The sequence below is a fragment of the Echiichthys vipera genome (assembly GCF_963691815.1).
Source record: "Echiichthys vipera genome assembly, chromosome: 5".
NCBI classification, from domain to species: domain Eukaryota; kingdom Metazoa; phylum Chordata; class Actinopteri; order Perciformes; family Trachinidae; genus Echiichthys; species Echiichthys vipera.
In genome coordinates, this window is record NC_139830.1 from 9681220 (window position 1) to 9700307 (window position 19088).

Below are 19088 nucleotides of genomic sequence, written 5' to 3' on the forward strand. Positions count from 1 at the left end.
CATTACGACTCATTACACTTATTGTATGTGATGTCTAGGCAGATATAATTTATTTATTAAAACAAAACGTGCTTTTTATCACTTTCCTTCACCAGTGTAATAGCACAGTATACTTCAACACCATGCAAATGCTACTGTAACACAAACTCATACCATACCTGTATGTCTTTAAGTTAAAGTCCCCCTCCACTCAAAAAAACATTGACCATATTGACTTGTGTCTGAGCAAAGTTTGTCACAAGAGAGGTGTTTTCACATTCCTTTCCTGAAGGAGATGTGCACTTTTCAGATATTTAAGATTCAAATGTATTCCAGACAACCTTCAGTTGGTACGTCACTAATCCGTACGCCAATATGTGAAACAGTATTCAACGGAGGAACAACTTCAATGAAACACCGGCAAAGAAACCTCCAGCGTGGAACGGACTGTCGTTTCAGAGAGAAAACACACAGCCATCATCACCTGTCAGCCACAGTTGAAAGCTAACAAACAACAGAAACTAAGATGCTAACTACACTTACCATTCTGACACATCTAGTTGCCAATTTCAGTGCACAAAAGACTCCTGATCTGAGTCTGACGCTGAAACTATAGCAGATCGTGTGTGAACAGCTGGCGGCCCATCCGGCCATCCATCCGTGGGGCTCAGGGAGTTGGTCGTCTAGCCATCATGATTCACGCTGCTATTTCACCAGCCAGTTTCACTCAATCTAGCACATGTACTAGGGAGCAGCAAGGCAAGGCCAGATCAAAATTTCTCAGTGAGGGAGAAAGCGTAGATGTGCTTTCAGACTCTTCTCTGAGTGATTTTTACTTTCTTTGTGGAAATCCATGTTAAAGAAAACATTAATCATATCAGAGTAGTTTTGACAGACTTTAAAAAGTGTCTGAAGTGGGACTTTAAAGCTCATGTTACATCTCTGTAACGCATAAGAAGACCATAGATATGAAAGTGCACATGAAACAGTTACACAACCTACATGTTTACTCCCAGTAATAATATGACATGTTTTCTCTTTCTTGTGACACACATCAGATAGACAACAGTGAAAGGAGGTTAGAAGCTGAGTGCTTATGATGATTTTTTTTAGCGATCATAGTGACACCACAGCAACTTTATGATACTGCACAGTCGAGATGATATGGTGACTCTTGCTGTCACATTCATGAACTGTGACCGCATAAGCACATCAAAGTCGGCCCAGCTGCGTTCCTTTTCCCTAGTGACGCAGACTTGTTGATTGGTTATTGACTTGTACATACTGATATGTAACTAGTGAACTGTAACTCTCACTCTCCCCCCGCAGGAGAGATTGCACCCTCTTCTCCATTCCAGACTTTAATTTTGACATTCCATATACTCCCTAGTCTTTTACTCTTTCTTTCCTCTCCTAAAACTACAATTGAAACGAGTTACGTTTAGTTAAGTTACTTGATCTTGGCTCATTTACTGACTATTGGGATTTTTCATGCTTAGTGTAAAGGGACGCTAGACTTGGAGGTCAAAAAACGTCTGCATGATTGAGCTCAAATCAGTGCTCCAACACACAGGACAATTAAATAAGGTTCCTTAGGGATGCGGTCTGGTGCCCTGCTTTAAATAAGGTGCAGCAACTAAAACAGCATGTCTTCTTCAGAGTAGTGCAACATCAAAATGACAAATGAAAGGTTAGTTTCTGCACCTTATTAGAAACGTACTTACATTACCACTTGTGTATTCGTTGCCTCATTCAAGATAGTTCTGTTGTTGTGGAACCTTTTTAGGTTGTTTACCTGTTAGGTGGACACTATGCAAACACACAGAAGAGTTATGATGTTTCCAACACTCTATCGAAATTTTCTCTACTGATTCTAAGATTGTGTTTGCACATTCAAGAGATAACTCGAGCCTAAAATTCAGTTGAATTATGGTGTGTTTTTTAAAAAGGGTCACATTTTTTTTAAGTTTGTCTTAAAACAATAGTTGAGCTCCCATGTGAACATTTGAACAGGTTTTAAATAGTATCATTCTTCCTCCTGCTAATACTGGCCATCGAGAGGTCCTTTCTTAATGTGATACCAGTGTTTGTGATGGGGGACAAATCAACAGTTAATTCAGTAGTCTGAGTGGATTTTGTCCCCATTGCTTACATTGGAAGTGAATAGAGTGCTGCAGGAATGAGTCCTAAAACCCAGAAAGGAGTTAGCAATTTTATACTTCCAATTCCCTGGTCTCAAAGTCAACAGGTTTTTGTTTAAATGCCTGAAATAATGGCTGTGGTTAACACAAACTTAAGAGATTTTCAGAGGTCGCCGGGGACATTAAACGTCACCGTCAGCTTAGTGTTGGTGACGTTGAAGTCATGCGACCGTGGTATATTTCTGCAGTAATCCAAAATCCAATGGAAATGTGCCATTGGCTTTTTGTCGAGGGAACCAGGGCAATGCAAACGTCCGGGTTTATCTATACGTCATCCCTGCAACACTCTATTCGGAAAGTATCTCTTGATGGCCAGAATGAACAGGAGGAGTAGAACCGAAGTAGGAGGAAAAGACAGACTTTGAAAAAATGTGAACATATCCTTTAAGAGCAAGTTGGAGAGCTTTTTGTTGTTGGCTGAGGTTTGCTGTGTTGTAAGTGGTTAGTGAATAGAGACATCTTTGATTGTTGCATTTCAGATGTGTCTGTTTTAGCTCTTTGTTCTAATTGATAAGCTAAGAACACGAATAGAGTCCTGTTGACATCCCAAGCTCTTACTGAAGAAACAATAGAAATTGATAGAAAAAGGTGAACAAGAGAAATGTGCAGGTGTTGTATTTGCTGTCCTCTCCTTCATCTGCATCCCCCCGTCACAACTGAACTCAGTGATGGATTGAATCTTTCAGGTTGTTTCACAGAAGGAGCATGTGGCTCTAATGTTTTGTACGCTCAGCACTCATGTGAGCTTCCAAAATGTTAGAAACAAGCCATGTCACTCCCGTCTTCATTTACCTTCTCATTCTGTCCTCATCTGCTGTTTTCAAACACCTGTTGTTTTTGTCTTTTGCTTTTAATCATTTTTTGTCTCCACAACACAGTGTGCACGCCTTCTCTCTCTTCTTCTGCTGCTGCTGCTACATACCATATGATAACGTGTGCCATCTGATAATGACTGTTCAGCTCTTCTGTTGGTACTTTCAGCTGTTTCTTCTTGCAGTTGATTTCTTTTTCGTTTCATTTTTCTATCTGATTTTTCTTTGTTCTTCTCCTGATTGCATGCTAGTCTCACAAGCGACTTTCCAAAGTAAGCATTACTCTTTTTTCTGTTCTTCAAATATCTCTGTGCCCACCCTCCCTCTGCCCAACCTCTTGTCTTGTGAGCTGCTCTGTGGAAATGTCCAAAACCCTGTTTGCAATGCTTCACCCCGAACCCAGCTTGTTCCTGTGCACACTGCAACTGTTACAAGCCCCATCTGCACCCACCATCATAGCAGATGGACATTTCTTAAACAGACAACCCCACACAACTTCACTCACTCCCTCTCCTCTCCACTCCTGTCCTTTCTTCTTCCTCTCTGGTGATATGCAATGTAGAAAATTCCTGATTACATTTTCAAATATTTGTGTTAAGCTTTGTATACATACTCCATATAAATATTGTCAGGCTCGAGATATTCATATTTTTTGCAATTCAAATGTAGTGAAATTAAAGAAAAATGATTTGGAAAAGCAAATACACAGACATGATGGAGAAATGGATCCTTATTTTTGAGTATTGTCCGATTTCAAAAAGTGCTCATAATCACTACCACAATGAATTATCTAACTAATCTAATTGTTTCTTTTTCCTTTTCTCCGCTTTGGCCTGAGCCCTGTCCCTGTCTTTAGAAACTTATCCCATTGTTACATTTTGGTAATGAGAGCTTTGTATCTGTCATCCGGCTTGCAAAGGGATAAACTCTTAAAAATCCTGCCAGCATCCCAGTCCAGAGCTTCAGGACTACATCATTATTTGAGAAACACAGCTCTGTTGCCACATGAGAGGATCCCTGCTGCTAGTTTTCTCGTACCACAAACCCAAAAGTCGCTCTCTCCTTCCTTTATGGACCGCAGGCCGGTGCTACGTTTTAGTGCATCGCCCATATTGTCACTTCATACATTCGATTTTCTACTTGTCAGACTTCATTGCGCTTTTATTTTTTATCGCTCATTAAAATGATCGCAGAGTATATGGGGAGACAGTATATAGCGATTTAATTTGTGTCCCAATAGACACAAAGAGGCAGAAATGAGACAATCACAGGCAGACAATAAATGGGAGGTTGGTGTGAATAGCAGCTTCGTGATGCTCTATGTGGGCAATCTGTCTCACACATACACACACACACACACACACAATTGATTACATCACTTTTCATTTCTGTGCCACAGTCACCACCCCCCCGCCGTCACATAAGCTGGTCACATGACCCCAAACATGGAGTGAGGTTGTCCCAGCAACGTGAGCTTGATCACGCTAGCCCTAATGCAATCCAAATAAAAGAGTGCTTTCAGCGAAATGGGTTCCATGCCTCTCTGCGACAAAGGCCATATGACGATAATAGAGATGATGACTCAACAACAATCAATAAGGCTTCTCATGTCACATACAAGCTAGGAGAGTCAAATTCAGTAGCAACGTCGGACCTCTGAAACTATCGCATTGTAACAGTAGTTCTGTACGTGGGAGATGTTCACTGATTGGACTTTAGCTTCTTCTTCTCTCTCATTTCCTATTTCTTTCTGTGTTCATGTTGCTCACTGCTTTGGTTAACATTTTGTTTTCTCTTTAATTTTCTTTCAGTATGACAGACTAAACCTGATTAAAGTAAGCATTTCTTCTTGTTTTCATTTGACCCATTGACAATCCCTGCTGGCCCCCATTAAACCCCCCCGGCCCCTTCACTTCCTCTGTAGCTGTGCGACTTTAGGATCACCTCTTGATAGTTTCAGTCCCCCGTGTCCTTTGCTCATGCTTTCCATCCCCTAAATTAATGTGAGAGCACAGTGATTTGTGGACTGTGTAAATTAGCTTATTTCAAAATGTCTTTATAGTGAATATTCTGGATTATTTAAAGCCCGTTGTAATCTGAAATTCACGGCAGATTTATCTTTTTAATATAAATTTGATGGTAGTGATGGTGTATCCTACTTACCAGTGTGGTAAAGACATTTTTTCATGTTTCTTATTCTAAGCTGATTTATTCCCCCAAATTTTCATTTTATACCAAATGTCCAAACAAAGATGCAGCTTGAAATTTCCCATTTTTGTGATCTACAGCCCCCCATATGTGGAGACATTTGAACCAAGTGTAGTTCAAACAGACCCCTGTACCACTGTAACCACTGTAAATCACAGAGGATTCCCGGGCAAAACTCTCAAAACATCTCTCTCTCTCTCTCACACACACACACTCTCTCTCTCTCTCTCTCTCTCACTCTCTCTCTCTCACTCTCTCTCTCTCTCTCTCTCCCTCTCTCTCACACACTCTCTCTCACACTCTCTCTCTCATTCTCTCTCTCTCTCTGTCACACACACACTCTCTCTCTCTCTCTCTCTCTCTCTCTCTCCACGTATACAGTCACAATAACTAATCTCTCTCCGTGCACACAACAATGCTGACACAAATGTCACAAACCCACTTGCGTGCAGTCATACAAAGTCAAACACAATGGCACACGCGCACACAACTTATCCAGACAGTGGCCTCAAAGTAATTCCTCTCTCGTGTCTCTGTCACCTTCAAATCAGATTAGCCCACATTAGCCCAGCTATCATCACAGCCAGTCTTCGGGCCTCCTACTGCAGCTCAATGCGCGCTTACACCACACACCGCAGATAACCACCAAACCCTGTCAGACACAGAGATAACTCCGTCGGCCCCAGACACAAAAGAGAAATTGAATGTTTTTTTTTTGTTTTTTTTAAATGTACAATGAACTTTGCTACATTTAGCTTGTTAGGCGAATTTGTGCGGCCATTGTCCGCCTGGTCAAAATAAGAAAAAGGTGTAACATATTCTCTCTAAATCTTCAGTTATATTGTAATAATCACTATAATCAAACAATCAAGTTCCATCTCATCATGAAAAGCTCTTTAAAATAGGAAAAAATAAGATTTTGTTTCTAGCTATTTTCTTATTTTTGTCTCTTTGTGGTACTTTGATTTATTGTACTACCGGAATTAGACACTGGATATCACTTTTTACCCCTCTATTCTCCCTCTTCTCCTCTCTTCTTGTTTCACCCTCTGAATGATCACCTGCATGTTTCCCCTCTGAGACGTTTGCTCTTAGACTGCTGGAGCGGAAAGTGTTTTTTATGTGGCTGAAAAATGTTTTAATGTCATAGTCATGATTAAGATACAGCTCTGCTGCCCTCTGCTGTTATAAAGCTTGCAACAGAATCTATTGGTTGTTAATGAAGAATTAGATCTGATGGTTGTAAAATGTTGCATTAAAAACTCTCCTAGAACATTCTTGGATTAATTACAGTGTCTGATGGAACAACTTTCAGATAAGTTATTGGTGACTGAAGACGGAGATATTGCAGTACATGTATGTTAAATAAAAAAATGAACAAAAACGGTATGTCTAATGTGCGTATGCAGTATATGGCAGGTTTGAAGTGAAATTACTTTCAGTTCTGCCAATACTGGAGGCAGATTTCCCTCAGAAATCCTTTTATTTTGAAAGATTCTTGTATTGGATTGATCAATAAAATTTAATCAGTGTTATTTGAGTGACGAGATGAGCGAACTGAAAGAAAATTTTACCCTGCATTTACCTCAGCGTATGAACAGTCGGCTTCTAAATAGCGCTTTTGACTTTCTGTAATTCCTGGCAGGAAATAATGTGAGGTACAGTATGACCTTCAGGTCCTGCTGTACGGATCAGGTCGATCATGTTTCACACCCTCTGTATGTCTGTATGCGCCCTAACGCCTGCTGCAGCATGTACAAGTTTCCCAGAGTTAAATGCATCCTCTGTCTCTCTCTCTCTCTCTTTCTCTTTCCACAGAAGAGCCAAAGCTGGTACAACGTAAGTCACACCTTTTTATTATTTACATTATCAATATATGTAAAGTCTTTTATGTGTGTATATGTGCGCTGGTTCAAGTTCACGTCATGTGGGTGACTCCCTGAAGTCTTTTGCGAGTGCTGCTTACCAGATGAAAGGTTCTTGTCCTTGACCCTGTTTACTAGAGCACCAGATCACTAGTGTGGGTTACTGGTCCTCCAGGCAGGGATTATTAGCATGGGTTTAAAAGAGCGACAGGTGGCCCTTCCAATGCAGGGAATCAAGAGAATAGGGAGACTACACGATCATTTTGCCAAAGTTTCTTCTTCAAGGTAGACACATACTATAGATGATAAAGCTAGGGTGTAGCAGTTTAATATTGCACCACAAGATGGCGTGCTAGCTCTATTTCTGACCCCAGCATAATTCGTTTTCCATGTGGTAAGTAGCTGAACAGCCCTTTATTAATTATTTTCAACCAAATTTGACACCGAAAAGCTGCCTGTTGTGTAAGTTGAGCCCACAGAGTGTGTGAGTGTGTTGGGCTTTGACACCACTCAGTGTCAAACCCTATACTTTCTCCAGAAATGTGTTTATTGGACTTTTTTCCCATTTTATGTTATTTTATTTCTTTTCTTTTTATTATTCCCTGTGTGTACACTCTTCCCCTCTCTCCCCAGCATGAAAGACAACACATCCTGAGAGTAAGCATGACTTGTATTCTTGTGCAACCCTGGTTAACTTTCTGTCTCTCGTGCTCTGTTGTCAGAACAGGGGAATGTTAACATGCCTCCTGCCTGTTTGTCATTCCATTGACTTCGATCAGTGTTGTTACCACCTAATAGCAAAGCCACACTTTGGAGGAAGTCATTTTGACATGTTGAAATAGATATACACTGGAGATCAAAATTAGAGAACAAATTATCTTTGCATTCACCCTGCCATGTAGCTGTACCAGAGGCCCAACTCCTTCTGCAGAAAAAAATCCCCCAGACCATGACATGACTTTGCTAAAGTTCAATTTATTTGGGTCTGATGGGAAACATTATGTTCAGCATCGGACTAGGGAAAGACTGAACCAAAGGAGGAGGAATTGTCAGAGTCCAGATCTAAACCTCATAGAGAATCCCTGGAAAATTGTTAGCAACAAAGTAATGTCTAAGAAACCCACTACAGTTACCGAACTGTGGAAGAGACTGCAAGAAGAACAGACCAAGATCAAACCAGAGCAGTGTGAGAAACTAGTGATGTCCTGTGGGCGCAGATGTGCTGAAGTCATTCAAAGCAAGGGCCTCTACTCCTCCTACTCATGTTTTTTTTAATCCTATAGCTCTAAGAAAACATTGTTTAAATCTTCTCTTCTGACACAATGGTCACTGTTCTCTAATTTTGCTGGGTTTTTTTTCACAAAATAAAGATTTTTGTTGCAGTGCCATGGTTATATAAAAAAAAATATGCTAGTACAGTAGTGGTATAGCCACAGCGGATATTCTATCAAATTCTGAATAATAAAAAATAACAGTATTTAAGAATAAATCAAGTATTAATAATTTGTTCTCTAATTAAGATTTCCAGTGTATATATATTTTACAAGCTTAAAGAAGTCAAGCTTAATCTCTTGACTATGTTTACAGTCCCTTAGATGGTGATTGAAGGCCTGTCACCACCCAAACTTCTAATTCTGGTCCACAACAGGTGGTAACAAGCCCACTGAGTTTCTCACTGTACTAAACAAATAAACAAACCATCACAAGGGCCTCTGGACGAGCCTTGAATGCCTATAAACAACAGGGGAATGGTGCATGGCGCTTTAGGTCGTGGCATGTTTCCCTCCTGCCCGACTCTGTGTGTTTCTGTGTCCGTGTCCTAGAAAAAACATTGACACTTGGACATTTAAGGTGGGGAATGACAATCTACAGAAAACACAGAGACTTCCCTGCAGATAGGAACAATGGATAAATGCTGCTGGGTTGAAAAGAGGCTTGGTCCAAAAAGTCCAGACAGCTCTTTTAATACTTCTCTAATGCACTCTGCTGTAGTAAGCCACTCACATTTAATCTGCTCACCCGCTATTTAGAAAGAAGTATCACAAATAATCTAGTGTTGATGATGCTCGGACTAACAAATAAAAATGTCATGTTTACAGATGGCATGCAGCTGGCTACCAGCATAGTATACATCAAGTGTACAAGATACCAGGACCATCTGCTCAGGTCATAAAATACACTGTAAAAAAACAATCATCTTTTTATATACCTTCAACATATGTTACTACTATTGAGACTGATAATCATGATATTTTCTTTCATGGTTTTATTTTTATTGTCAACAAATCCCATGAAACATCCAAAGCTAAGACTTCTTTCCTGAGAGCTCTATTGATTTTCAAAAACCAAAAAAATAAGAATTAAAAACACCAATGAGCCACACTGTTGCCATGGGTGGCCTGTTCCTTCATTACCATGAACATGGGCACTGTAGTTTATCTTCAGTCCTACAGACTGTACACCATCCTCCCAGAAATTCAAATGATTCCGTAGCTGAAAATAGTCCCCAACAGATACACTGTTTACCCCTATTTGTGTAACAATTGCTCAAAACTACTGTGCCCGGCAGTTATTGAAAATGACTTCGCCTTTTTTTTAATAAACTACATATACAGTTTGTGTGACATATTTAGAGACATTTATGTCTTCAGAAAAAGCCAGTGGACTGGGGTTCCACGGATAGAGTAGGACCAAGGCAACGTTGGTTTTGTTCTATCGTAGGATTTGTTGACAAAAAGAAAAATAAAGAGCAATGGCAGCTTTACCTATTAAAGCAAGTGAAAAAAATCTGCCAACTAATATTCCACCATGACAGTATTTCAGTCTAAAAGCTAAACACCCGACCAGATGGCTTCCCAATGTTAAATTTACCTTTTTAAGAAGGTTTATCTCAGTATCAGGGCTGTGATCTTGACATGTTGTACACTCATCCTTACTCACACCATAAATACTGAAGTTTAATCAATCGAGTAAAATATGTCCCACAGGTATTTTTATTTTAGTTGGCTGTGACTGTATGTGTGGGCACTGTACCCATGATGCACATGCATGTAGGAAACTGTGTGCATGTGTGTATGTGTGCACCGCTACATGGCAATGATGATCTCCCATGGCACTGAAACTACAGTGATTAAAAACCCATCCGTTCTAATGTGAGTTCTGAGCCTGTTAGATATGCGCACAGTGGCCATCTTTCTTCCACGGCCCGCCGATGGCCCCCTGTTTCATCGCGTTGAGTTTGACGCAATACTTCTGTGGCAACAAGAAGGAAGTGAGATTAGTTCTTTGGACAGTGAGTAATTTGACTTTATTTAGATCTACATGTATCGATGCAGCAGAGTGTGCGTCAAGCCTTTCACATTGCTTCACTCAGATCGATACACGCCTGCACAATTTGCCTTTCAAATGACAGCCGCAATAAAAGGAGGGGATTGTTGTTAACAGGACAGACACACACACCGCCTCCCCCCTTAAAACACTAAAACCCCACCCTGGTTTACAGTACCAGTCTCTTCCATCCCCTAGTGTTTGTCCAGCGTTAATAGTTAACCACATCCCTAAACACTGTGTATCCACAGTCTCACCTCATCCCAAATCTCATACTGTCGAGTTAACGCTGGCTGCCACATCGCTCACAATGGCCTCTGTCTTTGCTTGATTCATTGGAGAAAATTTATTGAATGAGCAGGAAATAAAAGGCAGCTGTCAGCATGGACACCGCAAGTCATTTCGAGGACTTATTTGTTTTGGCGGCAATTTTTAGCAGATGAACCCTCATTCCGCTGAAATTTAATCCACATGATGTAAAGGCATTCAACAGGCTGGAGGCCTTTTTAGAGCCGGACTTGAACGCACTGTTTTCTGAAGATTATTTTCTCATCTATTTTTCCTGCATGTCCTCTGTGTCTGGTTAAAGTGAGGATTGGGAAATAACTGCAGTGGAAAGTCATGGCTGAATTCCAGCGCACAAATGTGGGCCTCACATTTGCTTCATCCAGCAGGAGTCAATGAAACGCAAGCTGTAGTATTGTCTTTTTTTTTTCATCGGTGCTGGGCCATCCATCACTACGCCCACCTTCTTGACTTGCAATAGTTTTAGTTAAGAATAGTGGGAGGACATGCACACCGATTGTTTTTAAGCGCTGCTAAAATAAGAGCTGCGAGCGCTGCATTTCTCTTGCCTGCTTAGAGTAACAGAAGGGGATCAAGTATCATGTGCAACTGACTGACCCCAATACCAAGGGAGAAGGAAAGGAGGGGGACGTTGCATACCTTCAATACCTTCACATCTGCAGTTTTGCTACCTTTTAATTTGGATTCCAGCAGCTTTTAATACATACAGTGAATAATTAAATAAACAAACAAAGAAACATTTACAGTTTGTTGGTTCAGCCACTTCACCCCTGCGATGTAAGCTATGGACCACAAACCAGTGCAGACCCTGTCAAGATTGATGGGGTTGTTTTGCAGGCGGAGGTAACTGGAGGTTATGCTCACATCTGTTCTCTGTAACTCAATCACTTGGTCGGGCAGCAAGACGGACTCAACACATACTTCGGCGAACTGAAAACACTCATTTCTCTGTTATATTCAGTCCTGTTTTCTTTCCTCAGAGCTTCTTTCTCTCCAGTTACATCTGTGTTTGTATTAGCCCTCCTCTCCACAAAGTAAACTCGCTTCATTCTTTCCTGGTCGTAAACTAGGTAATTACAAGGCACTCAGACCTGGACAGCACCACACACACACACTCCGCTCACACACTTACCAGGAAGAGTAAGCAGGAAAAAAAAGAAAAAGCCACCGGCATAATAATAAAGGACTTGTTGGCCAGGGTTACTAGAGGGCAACGGCCGTAACTCCTCTCCCTGTGTGTGTGAAAGGAAGAGAGAGAGCGCCAGAGAACGACAGAGCGAGACAAGGATCATGTGGCTGGAGTGTGCCGTGTCCACCGTTCAACGCTGAAAGGGAGCAGCTCCCAAAACAGGGGGGGCGGATACTGCAGCTTCCAAACCACTGGACTCACAAGCTCTGTCTACTCTTATTTTCCAAACCTACTGAAACTGACAAGTCCTCCAAAGTCAGAAGAGCCCACTGGGGCCCCCATTTTGGAAAATTAGCTGCCATCCAGGCGCCAAATAGGATCTGGCGCAGTGATTATGGAATTGGATGAGGATTGCACGATGTCGGACTGGGAGGCCGTGCTGGAGCTGGATGAGGCGTTGGCAGGGTGGCTCCTGCAGGGTCCAGCTAGAGGCGAGTGGGGTTGGGAGTGGGGCTGGGCAGCCTCAGACCTTCAGGACTCTGAGTGGGACACTGAGGAGATCCCTGCTGTAAGTTGACCTCCATATGTAAGCTGAAAACCACAAGGAGATGAGTGGACAACATGTAGAGAAGTTAAAGAATGTTGGGGTTTAAACAGATTTATCAAGTTCCTTTTAAGGCAAAGTATAGTTTCAAGAGTGTTGTCAGTGAATAAGCTTCATAGCACTTTTTATTGTATGCTGCTGTAAGCACTCTGGTAATTCCCCACTACGAAAGCAAAGAACTTGTTTGGGTATGAGTCATAGCTATTTGAACTCTCCCAGAGCTCTTCTGGGCCTGTTGTTTTTGTTGGAGTGTTCATCTGGTTACGCTGTGTGTGACTAGATGTAGTATAGGTGCGTTTTAGTTGTTTTTGGTCATGGATGAAGGTTTTATGTGTGCACTTGAGGCCTTTCAGAGATGTCACGTTTTCTCATCACCATGCTTTTCTCAGAAGCAAGTAAAAGCAGAAACGGATACTCCCAAACAGTGGTTCAGTATTCCTTCTGCTTCGTTTTACAAGCGGAGCACATTTAGTGATTTTTAATCTGAACAAGCTGCTCTTTTCCCACCAGCGCTGATCCAAAGGAATATATTTTTCTTTTGTCCCTGGCATACATCTTGTTGGCAGTTATTGTTTCCTGAAGATTTCCTGTTGAAGGAAAGCATCTGGCACGGACACTGAGGGCCCTCACTCTGGCACACATTTGGAGATACGTCAGAGACTCTTTCTGTAAATAATCAAATCTGCTGAAGGCCAGCAAAGAAAAGTGTGATCATGTTGAAGAGGATAGCCTTCCCAGTGTTGAAAAGCTTTTGTTTGACCAGGTTAATCAAAACCACTTTTCTTTTAGGTGTCATCAGTTGTCTTACCCCTTGTCACTAGACAAAAACCTCATTGTCAAACACATGTTGCTCTATAGCAAACACGAGAATGTGACTCATACTGTAAATGCTCATAGTCATGGCAGCATGTGTATTGAATGATCTGCAGCGGGCTGATGTTTTGGAATTGCGCTTTGTTGTTTGCCTTGTGATTGAGTATCGTTAAAGTTACAACCTTGAAGATAATTCAGGCCACATACCTCTGCTTGCCTTTTCACTATACATCCATTTCCAGTGCCTGTCAAAACCACCCACAGAGTGAATCCCACGGTATGATTAGAGTGAACCAGACATCCCGGTCAAACACGTGGGTGGTTTTAACAAGGTTATCTCACATGCTCCCGGAAACGAATAACTTGAGGCTGCGTGACGGAGACCACACTTGTGAGAGAGTCCGAGAGCATGAAGGGTGTTTGAGTTTTGAAAAACGTGTGTGTGTCCGTTTCTGATCCTGACTGTCGCTGCAGGTGCTGAGCCCGACATATAAGCAGCGCAATGAGGACTTTAGGAAACTCTTCAAGCAGCTCCCGGACACAGAGAGACTCATTGTTGGTGAGTGGATGCCACAGACACACAGGGCACAGGCAGGGTGCAGCAACGTCATTAGAAAATGATTAATCCTTAATGAACAGAGAGGATACTCAAACAAATATGGGACATTCCAGGTATCGAACATCATGACATGATTTCAATATATCTAGACCACTGAAATTATTTTTTTTTAAATACCATCCTTTACTGATTTTAGAGGAATTGTAATCTTTCCATCAGGCTAAGCTGCATACTGCTCTGTGCCATAAGCACGTCATCACAAGTTAAGTTGATTTGTTCTGTAGGATTTTCCCAACTCTGCAGTGAATACTGTGATTGTCTGAGATGCTTTAAAAAAAAAGCTTGAGGGTAAAACTGAGATCATGGTCATGAGTTCACAGCTAATAAACAAGCTTTAAAATCATTTTGATTGGATATCAGCATGTTCTTATGTCTGATCTATTGATGGATATACTTTGTAATGTAATGTATAATTTTGCATCATACTTTACATGTGTGTTGCTGGTATTTTTTGTCTGATTATTTAACGTCTTCCTGCTCCAGACTACTCCTGTGCTCTTCAACGGGACATCCTCCTGCAGGGACGACTCTACCTCTCTGAGAACTGGATCTGTTTCTATAGCAACATCTTCCGCTGGGAAACACTGGTATGCTTGTTCATGTCAGGACCTCTGCACACACCCCATGCTTTTTATGTTGGCAGTATTGGGTCATGTGTAATCGTGTGCATATGTGTGTAGCTTACAGTGCGGCTAAAGGACATCTGCTCAATGACGAAAGAGAAGACGGCCCGTCTCATCCCCAATGCCATCCAGGTCTGCACAGACACTGAGAAGGTAAATGATACACAATGCACAACTAAATACAAGTATCTATACTAGAAACCAGTGGTGGAATACCTGAGGGAAGCCTTGAGGTACGCAGTCTGGCTGATAACAGCGCTTACTGATTGGTGAATTAAATCACTGAAATTAAAGTAATCCCAGTCTAGAGGGGTTTCAACCGTGCTCCTCAAAAGTGGTCCTTTAATTTCCATAGTTAGTGTTTTTTCTTCCTGGGCTCTTCAGAATTGAACATAATTCCTATATATTTTTCACAGCACTTTTTCACCTCATTTGGAGCCAGAGACAGGACTTACATGATGATGTTCAGACTCTGGCAGAATGCGCTGCTGGACAAGGTAAACAAATAAGATCTGCTAGTTTGTGATTCTGCTAAATGTTCATAAATATACTCTTCAGTGTTTTCAATTTGATGCCTTTTGCAGCCCCTGTGTCCCAAAGAACTGTGGCACTTTGTTCATCAGTGTTATGGCAACGAGCTGGGCCTAACTAGTGATGATGAGGACTATGTTCCCCCTGATGATGACTTCAACACCATGGGGTAAGTTTCTGCAGCATCAGTTACTATGGTTACTAGTATAAACATTCAATTCAATTATACTTTATCCATCCCCGAGGGGAAATTCTCTTATTTCAGTCAATTACCTAATTGCCCATATTTCAAAATAATTAGAGAGCCCAATATGAGCTGACGCAAGCAACACTCACATGCTCAGTCACATACATGCATGCACACTCTCTCCAGCTCTCAAACACACAAATCAAATAACTCCTCTGAGGTTGTCCAAACATCCTGATATCACTTGTGTTTTACCACATGTAAAATACTGCCCCTCTGGCCACTTAAATAAGCCAAATTACACTGTAAAACGCCTGCAAACACTGCTTGACACAAGTTTCACAAGAACCTAATTCATGATGTGAGATGAGTAGGACTGAATAAAGATCTTGCCTGTCGCTGGTGCCTTCAGGTTCAGTGAAGAAATTCCCAACGAAGAAAATGAGATCAACAATGACAACTTGTCTAAGAGCAGCGCTGAGGCCAAACCTGAGGGGAGCCCCCCTGCGCTGCATAAGAAGGTCGTCCCAAACAGCACCATCCCCAGCCCAGGCAACCATGACACCCCCATCACAGTAAGTCACACACATATGTACCGACATTTGTAGTTGTCGAATTAAGCGCAACACCTCTACGAGTCAAAAAACGACAGGACATTTCCTTGTTGATGCTCATGTTCTTTTCCCCAGTTTAACCTCCCAGCAGAAGAGTATGCAGACTGCCTACCAGACGGCGAGCTGCTTGCTCTGCCTCTTTTGTTGGAAGAGGAAAACATTGACACCAGCGGGCCTGGTGGTCCTGTCCCCTCACCATCTCTGGACTTCAACGACAACGAAGACCTCCCCACTGAGCTCAGTGACTCATCGGAAACACACGACGAGGGTAACAGCACTAAGAAGAACGAACACCTTGTGTTTTTTTATAAAAACATAAGCTAGTGGAAACTCTTATTGATTTAATTTAACCACTCATAACAGGATAATGTAGATAATACTAGTAATAATATTTGAAAACAATCTTACGAAGGCACCTCTGATCTGTCATCTTGTCTCGGACACACGCGTAGGTGAAGTACAGGCCTTTCAGGAGGATCTGAACGGCAGGCAGTACATCAATGAGATCTACAAGTTGAGTGTGGACAAGCTCTACGGCATCCTCTTCACAGAGTCCCAGTTCATGAGTGACTTCATGGACCAGAGACGGTTCTCAGGTCAGTACTTCTGATGCTATTTCAGCGGACATCTTACCTCTCCGGAGTAAATGCAATACAAACATTTGCTCCCCTGCAGGCTTCATTAATTCACTCTCTCCATCATGTTGCTGCTTAGATGTGGTGTACCACCCATGGAAGAAAGAGGAGGCTGGGAACCAGACCAGAGAGATCATGTACACCATCTCGCTGTCCAACCCCCTTGCCCCCAAAACGGCCACAGTTACAGAGACGCAGGTACAGTCAATTCTTATATCTCATAAACAATTCTCATTATTTCTACCTTCTTAGTTGGAGATGGCTTTCGAAATAACAATCACTCAAACCAAATGCTCCTTCTTATGTCAGACTCTGTACAAAGCCAGTCAGGAAAGTGAGTGTTACATCATCGACGCAGAGGTCATCACACATGACGTGCCCTACCACGATTACTTCTACACTATCAACCGCTACATGCTCACCAGGGTGGCCAAGAACAAGTGTCGGTTACGGTGAGTAAGACGTGGTCAGATACTTGCAGCTCACACCTAGCGAATGAGACATTGTATTATGTTAACGTAATTCTTATTAGTTTGATCATTGTTTGGTTTAGTTTAATTGGCTTGACTTTAATATTTTACTATATATATATATCTCCAGTTTCATATGACTTATTGCTGTCTATCCATATGCTTTAATGCATTTCTGTCTGTCTCTCAGGGTATCAACAGAGCTGCGCTACAGGAAACAGCCGTGGGGGCTGGTGAAGGGCTTCATAGAGAAAAACTTCTGGAGCGGGCTAGAAGAGAACTTTCGCCTTCTAGGTAAACTTGAGTGTTGTTTGTTTTGACAGATACAATATGTGGTGATATGTTTTGTAGAAATTTGAATCACAGACCATTTTTGGCCATTATTAAAGAAATAGGATATTGGATTGAAGATAATTCATTAAACAGATTGTCAGCAAGTACAGCAATAAACATGAGGTTCTATATATTCAGAAACTGTGCCTTTTAAACATGCTGTCAGGACTTCTGTAAAGTTGTGATGTCACAACTATACTATCAACTATACTATACATAAGTAGGAAGTGTCGCTACAGCAGTGTTATAGTCATTCTCCGGCTGCCATGACGGTGCAGAGATGCAGAGCGCACGGATGTGGAAGATCTGGAAAGGACTGGGCTTTTTCAGGAGGGGGGCTTAAAGAGACAGGCACTCAAACAGAACGTAACAGACAGAGGGTGAATGTAGGTATATTTAGACAGTATGAAAAAAAAGATATATTATTCTAACATTTAAGAGTGTAAACATGTTCTAGCAGAAACACAAAATACACAAATACACAAAGTACTAACCTGAAAATGAGCATAAGATGGGACATTTAAGTGAATCTATGAATGTGTCCCACTCAGAGTTGGAGCTGTCCAAGCTGGAGGACATACTGGAGTCTCACCAGCTGTCTCCAAAGGCCAAAGTGGTGAAAAACTCCACGGTGAGGCGAAAGAAGAGGCCACTCCCCCACCTGCGCAGCCAGATTCTGGACGAGGCGCTCAGCCCTGTTACCACGCCAACGGATGAGGAAGTGATTCAGAGGATCAAACACGTGGCAGGCTCCACGCAAACCAGACACCAGAGTCCAGAACACCATCACCTCCCCGGAGGCCTCGCTCTGTACAGCGTCTCCAAACTGCTGCTCATCATCAGCTTTGTGTACGCAACTCATAACAACATGTACTCACTCACATAGGGATGCTTGTGTATCTGGCCGTGTAGATGCAAATACATTTGACACATTTTCATCTCACGTTTTTCTCGAGAATTTTCTCTGAGTCTTGTTTCCATGATTTCCTCATTTTTTTTCCAGTAGGCTCTGTGGAGTTTTTGTCTGTTTTACAATGAAACATTCTTTTGTTTGTTTTCTTATAAATATCTCATTGTTGGTGTCTTGAGTGTAACCTCTCTCTCTTCTCCTCTCATTGCCATCCATAGGATCTGTCTAAGGTACATCATCTGATTAGCCAGCAATAGCATAGCCAGATTGTTATGTTAAAAAAGGATTCCCAGCATAGTTTGTCATTGCCATGTACAGATTAGCTACTTAAGGGCGTCATGATTGAAAAGCAATGCAAAGGGAAGAACTTATTTGTTGTCTCTTGCCTTCTTTAGCCTGGTCCTGCTGGTCTTCCTCAACATGATGCTCTTCTACAAGCTGTGGATGCTGGAGTACTCTGCACAGTCCTTAACAACCTGGCAAGGTCTTCGGCTTCATGAAAGGTACGCATAGGAACGAGTGTACACGCACCTACATATTTAGCACTCATCATTAATACAGAACTCATTGATTTCTGAGATTCACCATGGTTAATTGATATCACGGGCATTTTAGATTCCAAAAAAATGTTTCTGTGACTATGGGGATGAGATTGAATGGAGTTCTATCTGGATGTTACAGACCTGCACACACACACACATGCACACACACACATACACACGCACGCACACATACACACACTGTTGAACATTCATACTAAACTATATCCATATGGCTGACAGGAAAACGCAGAGCTTCTAAAATTACCCCTGAATAGCTCTGGGCTTGCTGAAACAATTTACCAAACTGTTTGTTGGCAGTCCCTCAAAATGGAGGTCATGCTTCAGTGACTGCACCCTGATGTTATTAATATGTGTGTGTG

At 41.8% G+C, this 19088-nt stretch overlaps 1 protein-coding gene across 3 annotated transcripts in view; it reads left to right on the top strand.

Annotated features, from left to right (window-relative positions):
* The window catches only part of gramd1bb (GRAM domain containing 1Bb), a gene marked incomplete at its 5' end in the record, with an annotated part of 65872 nt that overhangs the window by 44979 nt on the left and 1805 nt on the right, over window positions 1-19088 (top strand). For 2 of the 3 annotated variants that reach the window (XM_083913534.1, XM_083913535.1), the window contains 15 exons: window positions 7019-7039; window positions 7699-7722; window positions 13719-13803; window positions 14347-14450; window positions 14544-14639; window positions 14903-14983; window positions 15071-15186; window positions 15617-15779; window positions 15894-16086; window positions 16271-16414; window positions 16533-16651; window positions 16763-16905; window positions 17114-17217; window positions 17808-18105; window positions 18562-18669. In XM_083913534.1, coding sequence (XP_083769660.1) covers window positions 7019-7039; window positions 7699-7722; window positions 13719-13803; window positions 14347-14450; window positions 14544-14639; window positions 14903-14983; window positions 15071-15186; window positions 15617-15779; window positions 15894-16086; window positions 16271-16414; window positions 16533-16651; window positions 16763-16905; window positions 17114-17217; window positions 17808-18105; window positions 18562-18669 — 1799 coding nt within the window. Of the gene's footprint in view, window positions 1-3243; window positions 3265-4803; window positions 4828-7018; window positions 7040-7698; window positions 7723-13718; window positions 13804-14346; window positions 14451-14543; window positions 14640-14902; window positions 14984-15070; window positions 15187-15616; window positions 15780-15893; window positions 16087-16270; window positions 16415-16532; window positions 16652-16762; window positions 16906-17113; window positions 17218-17807; window positions 18106-18561; window positions 18670-19088 lie in introns of all 3 variants that reach the window. The other variant, XM_083913536.1, reaches the window with a different exon arrangement.